The following is a 23,193-nucleotide window of genomic DNA, read 5'->3' on the forward strand; positions in this document are numbered from 1 at the left end:
AAAGCACCGTAAAAAATGAAGTATTTGATATAGAGCTCCGCCCTCAACACGACTCGAAAGTGTGGATTTTAACTTATCTCCCAGTTTTTATTTGGCACCGATTGACCACGGAAAACCGGAGATAAGCGGCATGGAAAATGAATGAATGAATGAATGATCCTTTTTATTTCAAAAAAGTAATTATGAAGGAAGTTTGTCCACCAGAGGACAGTCACGCTCTTTGGACGAATAGTGCTTCATTTATTTATTTATTTATTCATTGATTGTATTTCTTTGGCTTAATGTGGTTATATAATGGGTTATTGTACAGTATTATCATAACAATAGTCCATATAGGGAACTGTGTGCTCAGAAAAAATACCATTGTTTAAAATAAAAAAAAATCCCAACAAAAATATAAACAGTTACTCAATGTGTTACTCATTACTCGAGTATTCTTTTCACCAAATGTTTTTTTTTTTTACTTGAGTACATTTTTTGGACAACTATTTTTACTTTTACTTGAGTAATATTATTTTGAAGTAACGCTACTCTTACTTAAGTAAAATGTTTGGCTAGTCTACCCACCTCTGCTAAAATATGACTAAGACAAAAAAGTATGATCGTCCAAAAGACTAAGACCAAAATTAAAAGGGCAGCAAAAAACAACACTGGTTTGAACCTTACATTCGCGTCATCATTCATTCTAGCTTCCAATTCACCTGCCAGTAATGGTATAAACAAAACTTGTCACATGAGGTCCATAGTTCTATAGCTGCTGCCGGGGTCATTAAGTGGCTAAGTTGCTTTAGTTGGCATAACATTGAGACCAATACTCATTTTTTGGAGGGGGAAAAAAGGGTATCATTACTGCTGTGTAATATAAGTAGTTATTATGTTGTTTTGTTTTGCCTTACTGATTTCATATAACTTTTATAAAACTTAACATTTTCTACAAAAGAATGACCAAAAAAAAAGGAAAAGAATGACCAGACTCTGTAATGTTAACTTGAATATTTACCTGGATTCATTTTTTATGTATACATTTATTCATATTTATTCTTTTAGCATACTTTTGATGTACCAATCTACCAAATATTATTCATTTTCGGTTAGAATTCAAAATTTTTTTCAATGAGGTAAAACTGATTTACCATTTATTCATCCAAATACTGTATATAAAAAAATACTGTGATTAGGGCTGCAGCTATCGAATATTTTAGTAATCGAGTAATCGACTGAAAATTCTATCGATTAATCGATTAATCGGATAAAAAATATACAGTACTGTATATATATTTTTTAAATTATTAAATTTATTAGGCTCATGGAAGCTTCCACTTGGGGAAAATATATAAATACAGTATATCCTGTATATACATAATATAACAAAAATATACAGTACTGTGCAAACATTTTAGGCAGGTGTCCTGCCTAAAACTTTTGCACAGTACTGTATATTTTTAGGTGAAGAGCAATTATAAATATACTAGGGCTGTCAAAATTATCGCGTTAACGCGCGGTAATTAATTTTTTAAATTAATCACGTTAAAATATTTGACGCAATTAACGCACATGTCCCGCTCAGAAAGTATTCTGCCTTTTGGTAAGTTTTACAGCAAGGCTTTTTGCGCTGTCCAACAGCGAACTCTTGTGGTCGCTTTGCGACATGGTTTATTATTTTCTTCTTTTCTTCATTATGGCTGCACGACGTCTCGGGCTGATAATGTTGTGCTTATATGGTCCTTGGACAAAATTTGTCCGTAAGTATGGTTGTTGTAAAGAATGTACTTATTATGTTAGTAAGCGAAATGTTCTATTTTTTGTATGAGACGCTTTTTGTTTATGTTTAGTGAACCTGTATAGCGTGCTAAGCTAACGTTGTTGCTAATGCAATGCTGTGTACTTTTTTGTTGTTGTTTCACTACGGTCTAAAGAGGACAGTGGTTTGAGGCCATTTTATTAATAAATCAGATGAAAAAGGAAGAAGTCTGATTATTAAGGCGTCGTTCACTAGCTGTCTAGCTTTGGAAAAAGTAGACGCTTCGGAGTGAGGACAGCATAGACAGATTTAAATGACAGTAGAGTGAAATGCCCACTACAGTCCTTATGTACCGTATGTTGAATGTATATATCCATCTTGTGTCTTATCTTTCCATTCCAACAATTTATTTTACAGAATATATATATAATTTACAGAAAAATATGGCGTATTTTATGATGGTTTGAATTGCGATTAATTACGATTAATTAATTTTTAAGCTGTAATTAACTCGATTAAAAATTTTAATCGTTTGACAGCCCTAAAATATACATGAGACAACAAGACATTTCATCTGATATTGAACCATTTTCAGTCAATCAATGTCTTTATTTTCAATGTACATTGTTGAAAACAGCCATCAATTGCAACCAGAATATAAAATAAGACTAATTCACTGCTTTCACTCAAAAAACTTTTAGATCTTATACCAAAAAAAAAAAAAAAAAAATATATATATATATATATATATATATATATATATTTATATTTCTTACCTAAAAATGCCATTACGCTTGATAACACACATCACTTAAAAGTTAGGTGTTTTTCCCACGTGTTTCAATTGAATTTCTATTTGTGTCAAGCTATTTTTAAATTCTAGTTAAGTTTTAAGTTAATCTAAACTGTAAGTCCTGATAGGATTTTGAGTTTTTGCAGTGTTCAAAATAAATGTATGATACCTGCTGTATTGGCGCACATTAGGGACCAGTGCTACTTGGTGTTTTAACCAGCAATGACTACTGAGCTAAAATAGACAGTTAGCATTATTAAGTTTTTATTTTACACCCACATCACTCTACAACGCTATGTTTTCAGAGATTAAATAAAGCCTGTATCTACGACACGTTAGTCACGCATCGACAGTGGTCATAATTAATAGAAACCTAGCCCTCCGCATAGCTAACGTTACGTGAGCGAGGGACAGTAACGTTAATCTTATTTATTCGCGCTTACAAGTCTACTGCTTTAAGATGCCGGCTGTGTACTAACGCCGCTGACTCTGTCATTTCGCATCTAGTTCAACATACATGTGGTCTCTATGAGACGCATCAGACGCTACCTGCTACCACCGTAGCATCATGCGGGCTAGTTTTTAGCAACGTCGGCGTCGTTTGTCGGCTGCAGCAAGTTTTTTTTTTTTTTTTTTTTAATTGCTCCTTCCTCTACGCACGTGACATCAGCGCGTTGTCCGAGCGAAACGTGATGCTTAAAGCTGTCAAAATTAAACGATTACTCGAGGTGAATAAAATTACTCTGATCAGTTTTTAAACTTGAGTTACTCGAGTTGCTCGAGTATTCGTTTCAGCTCTAACTGTGATACCTCAATATTTTTGCTTTAGTTGTACCCTCAAAATCTGATACTGTCCAAAAGTGTCCCATATCGACTCACCACAATTAAAAAAAACAAAAAAATGCGTCATGGTTTGTAAATGTTTTTTTTTTTTTTCCAAAACAACCTGCGCTTCAATTACGCCTATGCATTTGTTACACAAGTTGATCTTCTCCATGGTACAGAACATTAATGCGAAAGAAAGCCCAACCAACTATTGGGTGCATATTTAGGGCCCGAGCACTAGGCGTGCGAAGGCCCTATTGTTTTGCAAAGGATTATTATTAGGGCCCGAGCACTAGGCGTGCGAAGGCCCTATTGTTTTGCAAAGGATTTTTTTTTTTTTTTTTTTTTTTCAGGGCAAATGAAAACGGCCAATTTGGAGGCCTGAACATGCGCGAAAAGTCACCAAAATTTGCACATACGTGCGGAAAATTGTAAATTTCGATAATTTAACAACGTTGCAAAAAAATTTAACAAAATGGCTCAGTGGCGCCCCCTTGAAATTTTAAAATTGGCCTATAACATTAGGGTTTGTCAGCGTAGAGCAATGAAATTTGGGGAGTCTATACCTTGTCTAAAACCGCTTCAAAAAAGCATTGGCACCCATATTCCAAACCCAACAGGAAATTGGTTATTTTGGATCGAATATGAAATTTTTATCGATTTACAGGGTGCACATTTGAGACCTTTTCGCCGAGGGAGTTAGTTGGATCATCTTCAAAATTGGTGAGACTGTTCAAGAGACATATGAGATCTTAAGTTTCTAAAATGGTGTGTTTTCATTCACGGGTCTGACCTGGGCGTGGTGCCAAAGTCGGCCATTTTTTCGGCAAAACACCGAATTCAGTAAATGGCTAATAATTCCTTGACACAACTTTCAATCTTTTTCATATCTGCCATGTATATGCGGTATCCCAGCCTGAACACGAGTGCATTGAAATATTACCCATTAGGCCTAGCGCCCCCTAGTGAGAACAGGAAATGCCTTTTTTTACGAGACAGGTTCCTCCTCCAAGGGAAAAAAATCTGTTGACCTCAAACCTGCATCAGGGGAGCCTTAAGACCTGTGTTCAGGTGCCTGATGAAAAATATTGAGGTTTCGTTGAAGCGGAGGGGTCCAAACATGAAAGTGAAAATGATCGTCAACAATTTGTCTCGCAAAATACTTTGAACAGTCATAACTCAGCAGATATACAACATATCTGCGCCAAACTTCCCATGCTTGTTGAGAGTCATACCCTGAAGGGTCCTGTAGGGGTCATTTGCATCAACTCTACAGTGCCAACTAGTGGCGACAGAAAGGAGTTTTAAAAAAGGCCTTTCCTATTGGTTTTTTTCAACGTAGAGCAATGAAATTTGGGGAGTAGATACCTTATGCCTAACTGCTCAAAAAAGCCTCTTGCACCCATATTCCAAATCCAACAGAAAATCGGGTATTTTGGATCGAATGTGAAATTTCTGTCCATTTCTAGTACAGTTTACATTTGGAGGCCTGGACATGCACGAAAACTCACCAAATTTTGCACATACATGCGGCTTTGTGTGGATTTCGATAATCTTGCAACGTTACAAAAAAATGTAACAAAATGGCTCAGTGGCGCCCCCTTGAATTTTTCAAAAAGGCGTTTCCTATTAGGTTTTTTTAACGTAGAGCAATGAAATTTGGGGAGTCGATACCTTGTGCAAAACTGCTCCAAAAAGTCTCTTGCACCCATATTCCAAACCCAACAGGAAATCGGGTATTTTGGATCGAATGTGAAATTTTTATCAATTAACAGGGTGCACATTTGAGACCTTGTCACGGAGGGAATCAGTTGGATCATCTTCAAAATTGGTTAGACAATTCAGGAGACATATGAAATCTAAACTTTTCAAAATGGTGCGTTTCATTCATGGGTCTGACCTGGGCGTAGTGCCAAAGTCGGCCATTTTTTCGGCAAAATGACAAATTCAGTAAAGGACTAATAGCTCCTTGAAACAACGTTCAATCTTTTTCATATCTGGCATGTATATGCGGCATCCCACCCTTAACACGAGTGCATTGAAATATTACTCATTAGGCCTAGCGCCCCCTAGTGGGAACAGGAAATGCCTTTTTTACGAAACAGGCTCCTCCTCCAAGGAAAAAAAATCTATTCACCTCAAACCTGCATCAGGGGAGCCTTACGACATGTGTTCAGGTGCCTGATGAAAAATACTGAGGTTTGGTTGAAGCAGAAGGGTCCAACAGGAGAAGTAAAAATGACTGAAGCCATTTCGTCTCACCACAAGTTTTGAACAGTCATAACTTCTACAACATATCTGCGCCAAACATATCGTGCTTGTTGAGTCATAGTCTGAAGGGTCCTGTAGGGGTCATTTGCATCAACCCTACAGCACCAACTAGTGGCAATAGAAAGTCACTCATTTTTTAAAATATATGTCCAGTTCTTTTCAGGTTGGTCATTGTAGTTTCAAGACCTTTTAAAATACTTATTTTACGGCCCATGTCCACATGTCTCTGTCTGTTGCTGTGATGACCCTTTATTCGCTCCTTTTTTGTAGTCCTCTGTCCAATAGGGGTTTTTATCTCTTAGGTGTGTGAATGTAAAGAGGCAACTTTCGCGCATGTTAGGTTCTAATGAGATGATTAGAGAGGACGATCTGCCACCACCCTGACCTGCACACTATCCGAGTTGCATGACGTCCGAGTTGCGCTAGATTGCGAGGGCCCGTTCAGTCCTGCTTGCAGGCCTAGTTATTATTCTTTTTTCAGGGCAAATGAAAATGGCCAATTTGGAGGCCTGAACATGCACGAAAAGTCACCAAAATTTGCACATACGTGCAGGTTCGCGTAAATTTCGATAATCTTGCGTCGTTTTGAAAAAATGTCAAAAAATGGCTCGGTGGCGCCCCCTTGACCCTTAAAATTTTCAAAAAGGCCTCTCCTCTCAGGTTTTCAACGTAGAGCAATGAAATTTGGGGAGTAGATACCTTATGCCTAACTGCTCAAAAAAGCCTCTTGCACCCATATTCCAAATCCAACAGGAAATCGGGTATTTTGGATCGAATGTGAAATTTTTTCGGTTCACAGTTGGAGTTTACATTTGGAGGCTTGAACATGCACGAAAACTCACCAAAATTTGCAAATATGTTCAACTTTGCGTAAATTTTGATAATCGATGAAAAAATTTAACAAAAAGGCTCAGTGGCGCCCCCTTGAAATTTTCAAAAAGGCCTCTCCTATTAGGTTTTTTCAACGTAGAGCGATGAAATTTAGTGAGTCGATACATTGTGTAAAACTGCTCCAAAAAGTCTCTTGCACCTATATTCCAAATCCAACAGGAAGTCGGAAATTTTGGATCAAATGTGAAATTTTATCGATTTACATTTGAGACCTTGTCGCCGAGGGGAATAGTTGGATCATCTTCAAAATTGGTCAGACTGTTCAGGACACATATGAGATCTTAAGTTTTCAAAATGGTGAGTTTTCATCCAAGGGTCTGGCTTGGGCGTGGTCCCAAAGTTGGCCATTTTTGGGCAAAACACCAAATTCAGAAAATGATTAAAAACTCCGTGATACAAAGTTCAATCTTTTTCATTTCTAGCAAGTATATGAGATATCCCAGCCTGAACACGACTGCATTGAAATATTACCATTAGGCCTGGCGCCCCCTAGTGGGAACAGGAAATGGCCTTCTTTACGAGACAGGCTCCTCCTCCAAGGGAAAAAAATCTATTGACCTCAAACCTGTTTCAGGGGAGCCCCAAGACATGTGTTCAGGTTCCTAATGAAAAATATTGAGGTTTCGTTGAAGCGGAGAGGTCCAAACTGGAAGTGAAAATGACCGTCAACAATTTGTCTCGCCAAAAGCTTTGAACAGTCATAACTCGGCAGATATACAACATATCTGCGCCAAACTTCCTGTGTTTGTTGAGAGTCCTACCCTGAAGGTTCTTGTAGGGGTCATTTGCATCAACTCTACAGTGCCAACTAGTGGCGACAAAAAGAAGTTTTAAAAAAGGCCTTTCCTATTGGGTTTTTTCAACATAGAGCTAGGAAATTTGGGGAGTAGATACCTTATGCAAAACTGCTCCAAAAAGTCTCTTGCACCCGTATTCCAAATCCAACAGGAAATCGGGTATTTTGGATCGAATGTGAAATTTTCATGGGTTCACAGTAGGAGTTTACATTTGGAGGCTTGAATATGCACAAAAACTCACCAAAATTTGCACATACATGGGGCTTTGAATAACGTTCGATAATCTTGCAATGTTACGAAAAAATGTAACAAAATGGCTCAGTGGCGCCCCCTTGAATTTTTCAAAAAGGCCTCTCCATTTAGGTTTTTTTAACATAGAGTGATGAAATCCGGAGAGTCAAAACCTTGTGCAAAACTGCTCCAAAAAGTCTCTTGCACACACATTCCAAATCCAACAGGAAATCGGGTATTTTGGATTGAATGTGAAATTTTTATCGATATACAGTGTGCACATTTGAGACCTTGGCACGGAGGGAATTAGTTTGATCATCCTCAAAATTGGCGAGACTGTTCATGAGACATATGAAATCTTAATTTATCAAAATGGTGTGTTTCCATTCACGGGCCTGACCTAGGCGAGGTGCCAAAGTCGTCCATTTTTTCGGCTAAACGACAAATTTGGATAATGACTGATAACTCCCTCATACAACGTTCAATCTCTTTTAAATCTGGCATGTGTGTGAGGTATCCCAGCCTGAACAGGACTGGATTGAAATATTACCAATTGTGCCTGGCGCCTCCTAGTGGGAACAGGAAATGCACTTTTTCACGGGACACACTCCTCCTCTAAGGGAAAAAAAAATCAATCAATCTCAAACCTGCATAAGGGAAGCCTTAAGACGTGTTCAGATGGCTGATGAAAATTATTGAGGTTTGGGTAAAGCAGAAGGGTCCAAAAGGAAAGTGATTATGACTGTCATCATTTTCTCTCTCCACATATTTTAAACAGTCATAACTTGGGAGATGTAGAGGGGGGCTGTCTGCCACCACCCCGACCTGCATACCGTCCGAGTTTGCGTGGCGTCCGAGTTGCGCCAAACTGCGAGGGCCCGTTCAGTCCTGCTTGCAGGCCTAGTTTTTCTTGGTTTTTGTTTTACAACAAAGTTTGTTCTGATTGTTAGCTTGACAGGATGTTAGGAAGACAGCCTTTATGTGAGAATCCTTTAACACAACAGATTCCAGGTCAGTTAAGAGCACAGAAAAAAAAATTAAGTCTTGAAGATCATCCGGATTTCAATCAATCAGTTGTTCAGCCCTAATTTCAAAATGCATTTAAAAATAAATTTAAAAGAAAGGATTTAGCTCATTTGAACATCAAAATGTATAGAACCCTTAAACATGCTTCCAAGTATCCATCCTACCTCAGAAACACACACGCACAAATTATTTTTGGTCCAAGTTTAAGGAACACAAAGAGGAAGCAAGAACTGGGGTGTCAACATAAGTGAAAGCTAAACGAGAAGTGAACATAAGTGACCACTGATAACAACAAAGAGGATAACAATGGTGCACTTACCTCCTCACATTTCAGCTTCATCGCCACACTAACCACTAACCAGACACTGGTACAGACTACAGGGTGACCAGAGCTGCTTCCTTCTCCTCATTGAGGATCAAAGTATGGAATGAGATCACGTGATGGCCCCATGGGCCCTTGTGACCCCCCGGCAAGTAATGCCCTGCCCTCTCATGACGGGATATGCTCACATGACGTCAGTGCATGGCACGTGCTCTTGCAGAGACCTCAACTCATATTAGAAAAAACAATCAAATTATTGTTATTTCCCTTATTTGAGGAGAGTCTATCAAGGTTTTATACTCATTTAATTTCTGACATTAGTTTTAGACTTGCTTGACATTGCATTTTGACTGGGAGGGGCCGAGGAACTCCCAGTCAAAATGGTTCATGTCTAGCACTATCAATGGCACTGAAAGATGAGATTTCACTTCAAGTCCTCTTGTGTTCAAACGAATTGGATTTCTGTTTGTTGTCAATGGTATGGAATGTGTTAAATACTATGATAAAAAAATATATATAATTTTTTTCTAATATTTAAGGTTTTTTAAACGACCAAAAATAGTCACTGGCCCTACAGAGAGTTAAAAGTCTACTAAGGGATCACTGTCTTAGCAAGGATTTGTCACTCACCGGCCACTTTATTAGGTACACCTGTCCAACAGCTCGTTAACACTTAATTTCTAATCAGCCAATCACATGGCGGCAACTCAGTGCATTAAGGCATGTAGACATGGTTTAAGACAATCTCCTGCAGTTCAAACCGAGCATCAGTATGGGGAAGAAAGGTGATTTGAGTTACTTTGAACGTGGCATGGTTTTTGGTGCCAGAAGGGCTGGTCTGAGTATTTCAGAAACTGCTGATCTACTTGGATTTTCACGCACAACCATCTCTAGGGTTTACAGAGAATGGTCCGAAAAAGAAAAAATATCCTGTGAGCGGCAGTTCTGTGGGCGGAAATGCCTTGATGATGCCAGAGGTCAGAGGAGAATGGCCAGACTGGTTCAAGCTGATAGAAAGGCAACAGTGACTCAAATAACCACCCGTTACAACCAAGGCAGGCAGAAGAGCATCTCTGAACGCACAGTACGTCGAACTTTGAGGCAGATGGGCTACAGCAGCAGAAGACCACGCCGGGTGCCACTCCTTTCAGCTAAGAACAGGAAACTGAGGCTACAATTTTGCACAATTTGCACAAATTGTACAAATTAAGTGTCAATGAGCAGTTGGACAGGTGTACCCAATAAAGTGGCCGGTGAGTGTGTGTGTGTGTGTGTATATCTATACATATATATGTGTGTGTGTATGTATGTATGTATGTATAAATATATAAGTTGTAAAGCAATAAAAATGCAACAAAAATGAGTGAAATAAACAAAACAAAAATTTTTATAATGGGTCGAAATTATATTTTATTATTTTTGATTGAATTTTTTTTTTTTTTTGATTGAAGCAACTTTTTGGGGGGTTGCATGATTTAGACACAAATGTCCTAATCATAATATGGCCCAAACACAAAAAGGATTGCTTCAATCAAAGAAAACTTTTTCAATGAAAAATCAAGTGTCAAATGAAAAATTTTCCATCTCAAATATTTTTTCTCATTCAAAAACTTTTTTCTATGATGGATTTTTTTTTTTTTAATTGAAGTGATTTTTCTTTTTCAAAATCTATATTTTTTTGAAGAAAATTATTTTTTGATTGTATAATAGGGAAAAATGTCCCAATGTCCAAAATGTGACCTAAACACAAATCAACATTACTTCAGTCAAAAAAAAAAAAAAAAAAAACTTAAAACAAAAAAAAAATAAATAAATAAAAATGAATTAAAAAAAAAAAGGTTTTGCATGCATTTTTTTTTTTTGTGGTTTTTTGAGTTTAAAATGTATTTTTGCATTCAAACACATTTTTTTTTGGGTTGAAAATGTACTGTTTTGATTGAAGCAACTTTTTTTTTTTTTTTTTTAATTGAAGCAACTTTTTTTATTGAATGATAAAGTCACAAATCTACCTCCATATGGCTCCGCTCAGGGGATACAATTTTTGACTGGGGTAACTACATTGGCAGGACACCTGTGGGCATACTAAATTCAATGGATGACGATCTTGGCGAAAAGTATTGCCTAAGCAGCCTGATTTAGATTTCCTCTCAAGAATGATGGGAAACAAAATCGCTAATTGTCAACTTATTATTATAAATATTCTTGTAAGTTAATTTGCTGACACTGCGTTTTGGGGTCATCAACATGTTGTGCCCCCCCCCCCCCCCCCCGCCCCAAAAGTCAAACTCCACCTATGCTAGCAACACAACTTTTATGTGAACGTGATAAATCTAGTGGCCTACAAGGTAACTTGATATTAGGGCTCTTGCAGACAATACAATGTAATTCTTCAACGATAACTTACAAATTGAAAAACTGCAATACGATCACTAGAGAATAAGAAGGGAGTTGACAGTGCCATTTCCCTGGCTTTTTTTTTTTTTTTTTTAACGTGCGTCAAGTCGCTGCTAGCCACAAGTCATCAACAATAGTTCCAAAGTTCAATTCTCAACATATTTAATTGAGCTCTCGTGTATTTGCAATATCAATATCTTGTGCTTCACCTGGGGGCCAAAAATCCCTTCACCACAAAACCTAGTAACGCCCCTGCATTTGTTTATCATGGTTTTCCCTAAGTCAAAAGTGTTTTCGTTGTCATTCTGATTTAATGGAATTTATAATATGCTCACTTTTAGTATGAATATGGATTTCCATGTTCCCTTTTTACTAGTCCATGCTTGCAGCTTGAGTGTGTGCCGACTGAATTTGAATGCTCTTGATGTATTTAGGTTGATATTATTATTACTTTGATGCGAGCTGACATGACAAAATTTGAACATTAGGTGTCGAACGGTGTTTGTGGGGTCGCGGCTTCCGAACCGCTGTGACTCAGCCAATCCGGACCGGGCCCGGAAGTGTACGCAATTAGCTTCATTAGCAGCTAAAAACAAAACAGGCGCCGTTTGCTTCCAGCTCAGTGCAGTAATGGCTAGGCTAGCCCTCTGACTGGACGCCGAGGTCGAACCGGGAGAGACGCAACGAAAGAAAAGAGTGAATGTTACGCTTACCGTCTTGGGTCGACACGTCCTCGGCTAACCCGACGTCCTCCTCGGGTCTTCTTCGGCCTCGTTCGCCCGCAACTAGACTGCTCCCGGCTCCATCAGCTAATTGACCAGCTGTCAGCTAACGCGGCGGAAAATGAGTCACAATTTCTGCCGTCACACTGAGTGACAGCCATTGTCCTGATAACGCTCGATAACAAAATCATGTTACCAAACACATCGAATCAATAGTGAGCAGCACTTGTCGCGCCGCGACAAGCGTCGCTAGGCAGAGAAACAGCACACTCTATCGGTCAACATGCATATTACATTCACTCAACTGGTAGGTCACGGCCCTACGGTGGGTCTACAGCAGAGGTGTCCAAACTTTTTGCAAAGGGGGCCAGATTTGGTGTAGTAAAAATTTGGGGGGCCGACCTTGGCTGACGTCCTCTACGTAGAACAATATATTTAAGTAAATTTTAGCAAGCCATTCTGTATGTCACATTTGTTTTATCATTTTTTAAAATTAATAATTTCAACAATCTCGCAACTAGCCTTTGTGGCGTTCTCTTTCGACTTGCGAAATACTGATGCTGTGAAATTAAACTAGCTTCAAGTTGCTTCAATTTCTCGCTGTGTATCTGTGTAATGTGGGACAGAAAATCACATTGTTTGATTTTTCAAGAATTTATTTGCAAATCTTGGTAGAAAATAAGTATTTGGTCAATACCAAAAGTTCATCTCAATACTTTGTTCCTTGAAAGGTGGAAAAGCGCTATATAAGTATAACACCATATACCATGTACCCTACGTTGGCAAGAACAGAGGCCAAAAGTTTTCTGTAACTATTTACAAGCTTTTCACTGTTGCTGGTATTTTGGCCCATTCCTCCATGCAGATCTCTTCCAGAGCAGTGATGTTTTGGGGCTGTCGCTGGGCAACACGGACTTTCAACTCCTTCCACAGATTTTCTATGGGGTTGAGATCTGGATTGGCTAGGCCACTCCAGGACCTTGAAATGCTTCTTACGAAGCCACTCCTTTGTTGCCCTGGCTGTGTGTTTGGGATCATTGTCATGCTGAAAGACCCGGCCACGTCTCATCTTCAATGCCCTTGCTGATGGAAGGAGATTTTCACTCAAAATCTCTCGATACATGGCCCCATTCATCCTTTACACAGATCAATCGTCATGGTCCCGTTGCAGAAAAACAGCCCCAAAGCATGATGTTTCCACCCCCATGCTTCACAGTGGGTATGGTGTTCTTTGGATGCAATTAAGTATTCTTTCTCCTACAAACACGAGAATCTGTTTCTACCAAAAAGTTCTATTTTGGTTTCATCTGACCTTAACACATTCTCCCAGTCCTCTTCTGGATCATCCAAATGCTCTCTAGCGAACCGCAGACGGGCCTGGACGTGTACTGGCTTCAGCAGGGGGACACATCTGTCAGTGCAGGATTTCAGACCCTGGCGGCGCCTTGTGTTATTGATAGTAGCCTTTGGTACTGTGGTCCAAGCTCTCTGTAGGTCATTAACTAGGTCCGCCCGTGTGGTTCTGGGATTTTTGCTCACTGTTCTTGTTATCATTTTGACGCCACGAAGTGAGATCTTGCATGGAGCCCCAGATCAAGGGAGAGTATCAGTGGTCTTGTATGTCTTCCATTTTCTAATAATTGCTCCCACAGTTGATTTCTTTACACCAAGCGTTTTACCTATTGCAGATTCAGTCTTCCCAGCCTGGTGCAGGCCTACAATTTAGTCTCTGGTGTCCTTCGACAGCTCTTTGGTCTTGGCCATAGTGGAGTTTGGAGTGTGACAAGCTGAGGTTGTGGACAGGTGTCTTTTATACCGATAATGAGTTAAAACAGGTGCCATTAATACAGGTAACGAGTGAAGCCTCGTTAGACCTCGTTAGAAGTTAGACCTCTTTGACAGCCAGAAATCTCGCTTGTTTGTAGGTGACCAAATACTTATTTTCCATTCTAATTTGGAAATAAATTATTTAAAAATCAAACAATGGGATCTTTTTTTCACATTCTGTCTCTCATGGTTGAGGTTAACCCATGTTGACAATTACAGGCCTCTCTAATCTTTTCAAGTAGGAGAACTTGCACAATTGGTAGTTGACTAAATACTTATTTGCCCCACTGTATCCATCATGCCGCCATTATTCATTCAGTAAAGACAAACACTGCAAAGCATCAACTTTGGCCCATGGCCACATTCCATTCAAAGTATTAGAAATGCTTTGGTTGATGCTTTAATTTGCTTAAGGCTACATGAACTGACAACCACTTTGTATTCTCAAACAAGCATGGCACTGACATGTCCAAGTCGATTCAAATAAATTTTTACAAACGATAAAAGGCTCAAAATAACGTTTATGTGTTTGACAGATGGTGCAAAATCTTTGATTGCATTAATTGGGGAAAATTGTTTATGCAAAAAAAACATGCACAGTGACTTGACAAATACAAAACAAATTATTCAACATGAATATAGACGAGACATGGTGAAGATGTCATCAATGAGTGCCAAAAAGTCAGATGCGGTGGTGCAGGTGAAGAAAAGTGATTCAAGTGGTCTTTCGGAGCAGATTCTTGAGGACGCTGTTCTCCTTGATGAGCCTGGCATCCAACACATCCTCGGCAATGACAGGGACGCTGTCTTCTCCCGCTCGCCCGTCGCTCTCCTCGCCATCACTGTCGGGCAGTGCGCACAGCAGTGCGTCATTCTCGTAGGTAGGGAAGTAGTACCTGACCGGTCACATGGCACAAAACGTCAAGCGCACATCCCGTCCGATTCATCCGTTTAGCCGACGGAAGGCATCAAAACTCACTGAGGTTGGTTCCAGGTTGCGATAGGTGGCAGAGCCATCGTGTGACGTTCGTCCTGCAGATGTCTCATAACATCTTCTCTGCAGCGGAACTTGTCTTGACAGGAATAACAGCGGTTTTGATGGATCTGACGCCGGATGAAGTTAACCAGCTTTACCTGCTGGTAGAACCTCAAGTCTGAATGGAAGAATCACCAGAATGATGACTGCACATTATGCATTGTGGAGAGTAACAGGTGCAGCGATGGCAGGGGTGTCCAAACTTTCTTTCTCCAGAGGCCCCTTTTAGAAAAAACAACGCAAGTGCCTACTGGAAATCCTTCTACTTTCATTTGTTAACACGACAATGTATATCATCAAATTCTATGGCATGTTAGGGATGTCCCCGATACAAGCATAAATCTAGTCACAATCAATTTATCACTTTGGATTATTTTTTAAAATAAAATTCAAAAGAAAATACTGAAATTCTACAGTTTTCTACATTGACTTCAACATGTTGTCAGGTTTTGACCCCTTAGCAAATAGAGCTACACTGTTGAAGTCACAAGCTCTAACCAGCTAAAGCTGAGAAGTGCAACAATGTAGCTTGAACTCAATCTTCTTGTGGGGACCACATTCAATTATATTTGCATAATTTGCTGCGGGCCAATAAAAACGGGGCTGCGGCCCGTAGTTTGAACACCCTTGATATAGTGTATGGACTTACTGAGATGTGCCTTCAGATGTTGGAGATCAAAGCCATGCGCTTCCTGGAAGAAACACACCACATAGACAAATGTCTTGGGACAAAAATGTGGCTGGTAAATTCAAATGTTTTTGTCATCTCTTTGAACCAAATAGTTGCTGTGTTGTACTGGTTTGAGGGTTAAGTATTTTTTCTTTTCAAAAATTAAATACGTCCTACTAAGGGTGTTAAAAAAAAAAAAAAACATTCTGAGATATATCACGATATGACATCACACAAGTCTCGTATCGATTCAAAATCTACCTGAAACAATCTTCTCGTGTGTTTTTGGTGGAAATAAACAATACAGTGGCTGCACTTCTACTGCCGTTCACTAGTTAGCAGTGCGCAGCTGCCTTGCCGTGTGTTCTGCTGAAGTAACAACAACATCTCGCGTGAGTTATCCAGGGTGGTTTATAGACTAATCCCAGCAAAACGACCAGAAGTACCCTGTCCGCCATCGCTCGGGTGTGTCGCCTGCAGCACACCCAGTCACTAGTTGCTAAAGTTGCCAATCGTCCATTGAAAAACCGGATCATCTCATATTCAGAAACAAAAGTACAAGTCCCGTATTAAGCTTACAAGGTACGCGCTCTTTTCATGTTTTGACATAAAAATCGAAAATAGTGTTTTATTTGGAGAATTAATATTAGTATGGTCAGGACTGTCAACAGACTTGCAGGGGCCCGGGGAAAAGAGACCATTATACGGCCCCCCACCCCACCTCACCCCTGCCACCGGCTTGTCATGACAACATACGCAGTACTTTTAACGCTTTGCAAGCAATGACAGTGTAAATTTTCAAATTATTTGAGATGGACAGTTAAATTTAAGAGACTGTAATGTGATGTGACACAATATGAACAAACAATTTCCATCTATTGTCCCATGTAGGCTACAATACAATACAACTGAGAGTGCTATGCCTTCCTGCTAAGCAACAAAACAGTATAACGAAACATCTTGTGCCTGCCCCCTCCAAATCCCTGGGGTTATCAAGCCCTCAAACAATGATGCACCAAGATTTTTTTTGACAGCAAAGTCATTTATAACATCAGTGAAATCCAGTGTTTGAGCAAGCTCACGCTTAATGGAAACCATGGCTAGGTTGTTAAGCCTGCCCTGTGATATGGTGGAGCGTATGTAGTTCTTTAAGATTTTCATTTTACTGAAAGCTCGCTCTCCTCCAGCTACAGTCACTGGCAATAAGGTTTTATATTGCTGCCTCTATTCTGAGCAAGCAATAATGGATTTTGAGCACAGAAAACACCCCTTCTGCTCTCGCACAATTTCTGCACACCTGTGCTGCCTCTATTCTGAGCGAGCAAAAATGGATTTTGAGCACACCTCCTGATCTCGCTAAATTTCTCGACTCCTGCACTCGTCAGTTTTTTTTCTCTGCGCGCTCAGTTGAGCACACACTACTAACGTGTGTCAAAGACAACCAATCAGAGACCTAGCGGAGGGCAAACAGCCAACCAGTGTACTTCCGCCCCATTCCAGTGTCGTAAAGTCGAAATCACGTACATCAGGTACGTCCTAACCTGTGGACTACCTGTATTTTTATTTTCAGGGAGTTATCAACCCAAGCAGCAGCTAACGTTACTGTTTACATTAACCGACGCTGGGCTGCTACACACCTCAGTAATGGAGGCCACCACAAGAGAGCAACGTTCACAACAAACTTGTCAAGAGTCTCGCGGGATGTGGCGCCATTACTTAAGTAATCGATTAATCCATCAATTAGTTAGTTCGAATAATCGCATAATCATATTAGTAACATTTAATGCATTGCAGAATTCATTTTAAGAGATGTAAAACAAAGGTTGCACTTTCAAAAGAGCATTAAAGCGAATACAAAATAAAATTCCCAAGTGTTTTTTCAAATTATGCACTTTCATTTCCCAAGAGCAATAAATGCATTTAATTTTTTTTTTCAAATAACCGCAAACGTATAAGAAATTAAGGAGAGTTGAACTACAACAAAAGAACATATGGCTAACTTGCATAGTAAAAGTCCGCGACCTTAATGGCTATAAAATGATCTACATATTCCCACAAAAAAAAATCTAAATATCTTTCTAAACTAAATTACAAATACTTAAACATATTAGCTCAAACAGAAACCTAAAACCTTACGTTTGTCTAATAGGGAGCAGTCAGCTCCAGCCATGTTAGATGAGTTATGTCGTATTCACTGTTGCCACTAGAGGGCAGTGTATCTTCCCAAATCAATAAAACTAAGCGCAAACACTTTCAAAACAAACCATTACAATGCCACTCTAGGCTAGGGTGAAGGTAAGTGTAAATGTTAGCATAGGGGAGGAAAGTACCTTAGCAAAAACTAGAACTCTAGGGCCGTTAAGTTAGAACAAAGATATTATGTGACACAAAGATGGCATGAAAAATGAAGAAAATATCGCATTTGGACAAAAGCATTGAAACAAACACAGAAAGGAAAATGTCTGCGTTTTCAACAATTTTATACTATCTTTTAAGTTTTCATGAATAAGCCAAAAATACCTTCATGTGGGCGTAGATGTCATCCATGGTGTCATGCTGATGATCGCAAAACAAACAGACGGCAGAAATGGGACAAGCACGCCAATCGGACCAGTCACTGCAGCGACAGCACCGCGCCCACGTCAGACAAACTTACAACTCTAATCATAAATTGTCCACTTACTCGTCTTTGTCATCCACCAGCTCACGGTCATCTTCGCTTTGCACTTCCTCCCAGGTCTTTCCCAGCTCCTGGGGCCAGTAAATAACATGATTAACATGGTTTGGAGCCCTTCACAGCCCACTCCAAATACAGTATTTGAAATTTAGAATCATCAAATTGAATATGACCTTGGACATTCTGAAAAATAAAAACATTTATGTTTTAAATATTTGTTTTCTAATGATAAATAAATTGATATGCTGTATTAATACAATGTTAACAAAGTCTAAATTCATTTCAAATGAATAAAAACGAATGCACACTGGTTAAGGCCCCAAGCAACACTCTAAATAAAGTAGGAGTGGGAACCTCTTGGTACCTCACGTTACGATACGATTTGCGATGCGATACAAAGCTCACGATAATGATGATCTGACGATATGGCAATACAACAATTATCGATACATTTGTAGAATATCCTAGAATGATTTTCTGACCAACAACTAATAAACAGAAAAACAAGCTTCTGCTGTGAATTGGAATGAGTTTATCACTAGTAGACGTCCAATCCATTTGAAGTAGGAGGGATGGCAGCGAATGAACATTCGTTCATTTGTTGCCATCCCTCCCACTTCAAATGGATTGAACGTCTATAGCCGTCATTGGCAGCCAATGCCAGGAAATTAGGTAATTTTGGGCCATTTAAGATCATTTACCTGTTGATTTTCAGTTACTTCCTGTTTATTTGGGGTATTTTATGGGTCACTTCCTGTTCATTTTGTGTTACAGACCTGCGAATCACCCAAATGAATAGGCAGTGACTCAAACTCAACAGGAAATTACCTATAAATGCCCTAAAATGAACCGCAAGTGCCCTGTAAATGCCCTGAAAACCCACAGTCTAAATGGCTTGGGCGTCGTAACCGTCAATGCAGCCTTAGAGTTAACTGAGACACTATTATGGTGGAAGATTTTGGTAGCAAGTAGAGCCCAGTTCGGGCCTAAAAAATCCAGCCCGACCCGACACGGCCCGCTGGTATTGAGGCCCGACCCGGCCCGAGCTCGATCACTTAACTAGATTTGCAGGCCCGAGCCCGAAAAACCAGATTTTTTTTTTTTTTTTTTTTTTTTGAGTGACGCGGAAAAAACGCAGCAGCAGCAATTTATTTTCATTTCTTCGAGTTGGCAGAAAAAAACGCAAGTTTTCTTAATGTTTAAATAATCTACATATTTTTTTGAGAATTATCAAAGCATTCACACAACGAAATAACGCTGGGAAAGTTTGTTAAACATATTTCTGAGTGTGTGGGATATTGTTCTCACATGGACGCGCCTCTCTGACAAGGAAATGAAAATGAGGGCGGTGCCTCAGCCGTGCAGCAAACGGTACAGCGGGAGGACAAGAATAAAGAGCGGCCGGCGCCACGGCGTTCGTGCACACGCACAAGCAAAAGCGCAATACAGAGGGCCTGCTCTCCATTTTTTTTTTTTTTTTTTTGAGTGACGCGGAAAAAAACGCAGCAGCAGCAATTTATTTTCATTTCTTCGAGTTGGCAGAAAAAACGCAAGTTTTCTAAATGTTTAAATAATCTACATATTTTTTTTAGAATTATCAAAGCATTCACACAACGAAATAACGCTGGGAAAGTTTGTTAAACATATTTCTGAGTGTGTGGGATATTGTTCTCACATGGACGCGCCTCTCTGACAAGGAAATGAAAAAGCGGCCGGCGCCACGGCGTTCGTGCACACGCACAAGCAGAAGCGCAATACAGAGAGCCTGCTCTCCATTTTTTTAAATGTATTTATTTTTTATAATAATTTATTAGTCCGGCATGGCGGCCCGACCCGAACTGACCCGAACGTGAATGCTTAAAATGTGGGCCCGACCGTCGGGTTCGGGTTCGGGCACAAAATCTAACCTCTAGTAGCAAGTTGTTGGTTCCTTTTTATTATTTTTTTTTAGACATTGATACCTTTTTAAAACGATATCTTGAGCATATCGATAACCTTCTGGGATACAAAGTATCACGATATATCATCATTTCGATATTTTGTCACACCCCTAAAGTTATAATTTATTTTTTTAAATAGTATTTAACGCACTGTTGATTTTTTTTTAAAGAGTTGTCCGATATTATTGGATGATATCGGTCGATAAAAGCATTTAAAAATGATATCGGACAATAATGACATCGGTTTTGGGTCAATATACATGTTGCCTTTAAAGTGAATGTAGAAGCCTTTGTACAAGGGCTGGTCACAGATTAGCACAGCAGTTATGCTTATTGACAATTAGATGTCTCTAAACTACGGTGCTTGTGATTTGTTATGTTAGCACACCATTTGCATTCATTGTGCATAAATTAAATAGAACTATACATTTTTGAAAAATAACGAATATGTTAAGTTTACAACCATATACATTGGGATCGGATTTTGGGAGTTGGGCAATATCGGGATAGCTGTTATCGGTTAAAAAGTTATGACCGGACAACTCTTTATTCAGCACTTTATTTTTGATTAATGCTGCATTTTCATTGTTTCTATTTTGAGGGGGAAAACAGCACCAGCAATAGCAGGTAAACTACTGTTTACCAGTGTTGTTAATAACGCCATTAGAGTATAATGCCGTTTTTAACGACGTTATTTTTTTCAGTAGGGAGTAATATAATATAACACTTTTCCCATCTTTGTAACGCCGTTACCGTTACTCAGGATGTGAAGGGGTGCATTACTACAATTTGGTTGAATGAAGCGCAAGTTGTCTAATTTTGTCACGCATCCGCCTGCCAGCCTGCCCTGGAGAGTGCAGAGCGGTAGGGGGGAGGAGGGAAGGGGGTGGTGAAACCATTGCATACGCATGATAATTGGCTAAGTGACTCTTAGCGTTAGCATAGCATACGTGTTCTTGTTGGCATTAGCAATTAGCCTGGGGCCAGATGTGGAATAGTTTAGGGGCTTCTGGTCTAAACAAACTGTGACGCCCATAGCGAACAATAATAGGATGAGGTGAAAGGTGTAGCTACCAGGTAGTTGATTATGTAGAATTGATCATATTGTCTATTGCTGGCGTTGATTCGGCGATGTGCTTTTTTCCTCATGTGATCCTTCAGCGTCATTTTGTCCTTGAATGTCTTCTCGCAGTACAAACACTGCAGGCTGACAATGACAAGAAAACAAATACACACATGATCAAAAGTGCTTCTGACTCTGGTAATGAAAGAAAACTCCAGTTGTCACAAAAATAACTTGAATCATTGAACAATGAAACTTTTATGAAACTTGCTTGTGAATTTATCATACCCTTCCATGAACAGAGGGGTTCCAACTTCTTTGAATGTGTGTGTACATGACTACTGTAAGTTGTGATCAAATCAAATGCATGCCAAGCGTGTTGACGGACTTGTCCACTTTGCTCTGCAGCGTGTCCAGAAGCTCGTTACAGTAGACGATGTTGTCGGGAAGCCCGATGTTGAACGCGTGCTCGTGAGCCATGTGGTTCAGAAGCTTGGACCTGAAAGCGGGTCATGACCACGTTGGTGTCGTGAGACAATTCAGTTCAATCTCGTCAAGAAAATTGGTGACACTCTCAAACCAAATCTTGACAAACTGTTGATTGTCAAAATCATTAAGTTCGTAAATTTACTTTTTGTGTGACATATCATGCAGCCATCTTTGCTTACCTGTTTCCCGTGAACTCGTCATTGCAGAACATGCACACGCGACGGAAGCTGCAGTCTTCTCGCTCTTTTTGCTGCTGCTCCAGCACCTCCTCCTGAGGGCAAAAGACCAGAGGACACCCAGGATGAAAAAGAAGAGAACCCAAAAGAAGTCAGCAATGTCAAAGAAGTCTCACCAGACGTTTCTGCTGGAGCTTCTCCCGAAGGGCGCGGTCTTCCGGAAGGACATCGCACAGCAGGAAATAACGCTCTTGTTTTTCTGGAGGGTCATTGGACGGTCACGTAGTGTCAACATGCACAAACACACACGTTTGCGTACTCACCAACAGGCCCGGTGGAGTTGGTCTTGATCTCACTACAGAAATCAGTGACGGGCTGCTCCAGGAATCGGCCTTTCCAGTACAGCAGATACCTGCACACAGGAAATTATGGAAATATGTTGGGCTGTCACTATCAAATACCATCAATTATTCAACTGTACAAATATTGTGTATTATGAAAGATTTTTTTTAAGTATTGAAAACAAAACTCAGGTGTACACAGTATGCACATACTTTGGGAGGTCTGCGACAAGTCGGACATCAGCAATGACCAACTTGTGCTGCAGCAGAAGATGTTTGAGGAAAATATCCCTGTGCGTGACCGGAAGCGACTCTGAGCAGAAGAGACACGAAAGGGTGTCTGTGCTGCCACAATACGATCCGGGGTTACTGGAATCTGGATTGCCGGGTTGACCGGAATAAGGAGCACGGAACTGCTCTGGGAAACACAGCGGCTCCAGGATGTGGTCAACACCTGAGAACATATGTTAGAAAATATTTTTTTGTACTTATAAAAATGTCTTTTATTCAGTTAATTACAACACCATCTGCTCTCTAGCAAAGATAAAAATAGGTGCCTGTCTGTTTCTCGTGCGATGAAATTGTACCTGTTGTAAGACAAAGCAAGAAGCTAATGGTGGAGGGAAGGCACAGGATGTGTACTTTTGGCCACGGCTGTGCAACTGCTTCTTCATGTATGCACGTATGTATGATCTTGCTGAAGAAAACTGGGCTGACACTTATGAGAATTTGCCAACTGGTTTGCATTTAGGTTATGACTGTATTGTATCGCTTATGGGCTTTGGCAGCTAAATACATAGTAAGGTACAACCCGATTTATACGTTAACCTTTTTCGAATAAATCTCCAAAAGATTCAAATGAAATACAACATAACATACCATCTTCGCCCATGTCGCTGGAAGCCATTTTGCTTAATCACATGGGCAAAACAGCCCCAAAATGACCTATGAGAAGCCGCAA

The 23,193-nt window shown here is 39.8% G+C and overlaps 2 protein-coding genes across 8 annotated transcripts in view; both read right to left on the minus strand.

Moving 5' to 3' along the window:
* The window catches only part of ankrd27 (ankyrin repeat domain 27 (VPS9 domain)), a 75,373-nt gene extending 63,034 nt beyond the window's left edge, over positions 1 to 12,339 (minus strand). The window contains exons 1-2 of one of the 4 annotated variants that reach the window (XM_057836157.1): positions 12,005 to 12,339; positions 8,100 to 8,164 (exon numbers count right to left, since the gene is read on the minus strand). The gene's annotated coding sequence lies outside the window, so the exon portion shown is untranslated. The remainder of the gene's footprint in view (positions 1 to 8,099; positions 8,165 to 12,004) is intronic. The other 3 variants (XM_057836155.1, XM_057836158.1, XM_057836159.1) reach the window with 3 other exon arrangements.
* A 303-nt stretch (positions 12,340 to 12,642) lies between these two features.
* Positions 12,643 to 23,182, minus strand: znf277 (zinc finger protein 277). 4 transcript variants are annotated; one of them, XR_009063122.1, is made up of 13 exons: positions 22,820 to 23,098; positions 22,446 to 22,686; positions 22,215 to 22,303; positions 22,068 to 22,150; positions 21,895 to 21,986; positions 21,615 to 21,725; positions 21,238 to 21,370; positions 18,230 to 18,297; positions 18,067 to 18,163; positions 15,526 to 15,568; positions 14,975 to 14,994; positions 14,820 to 14,913; positions 14,588 to 14,736 (listed from the first exon to the last, which is right to left on the minus strand). XR_009063122.1 is itself a non-coding variant. In XM_057835709.1 (12 exons), exons 1-12 carry the CDS (start codon positions 23,137 to 23,139, stop codon positions 14,556 to 14,558), a joined length of 1,341 nt encoding a protein of 446 aa, XP_057691692.1. In that variant the 5' UTR covers positions 23,140 to 23,182; the 3' UTR covers positions 12,643 to 14,555. The 4 variants fall into 4 exon arrangements, 3 of the variants coding, with proteins under 3 accessions (XP_057691692.1, XP_057691691.1, XP_057691693.1); XM_057835709.1 differs by lacking the exon at positions 22,820 to 23,098 and adding an exon at positions 23,112 to 23,182 and having other exon boundaries at positions 12,643 to 14,736; positions 14,820 to 14,994; XM_057835708.1 differs by having other exon boundaries at positions 12,643 to 14,736; positions 14,820 to 14,994; positions 22,820 to 23,094.
* Between the last annotated feature and the right edge of the window lie 11 nt (positions 23,183 to 23,193).

Source organism: Corythoichthys intestinalis, chromosome 5 (genome assembly GCF_030265065.1).
Source record: "Corythoichthys intestinalis isolate RoL2023-P3 chromosome 5, ASM3026506v1, whole genome shotgun sequence".
Classification (NCBI taxonomy): domain Eukaryota; kingdom Metazoa; phylum Chordata; class Actinopteri; order Syngnathiformes; family Syngnathidae; genus Corythoichthys; species Corythoichthys intestinalis.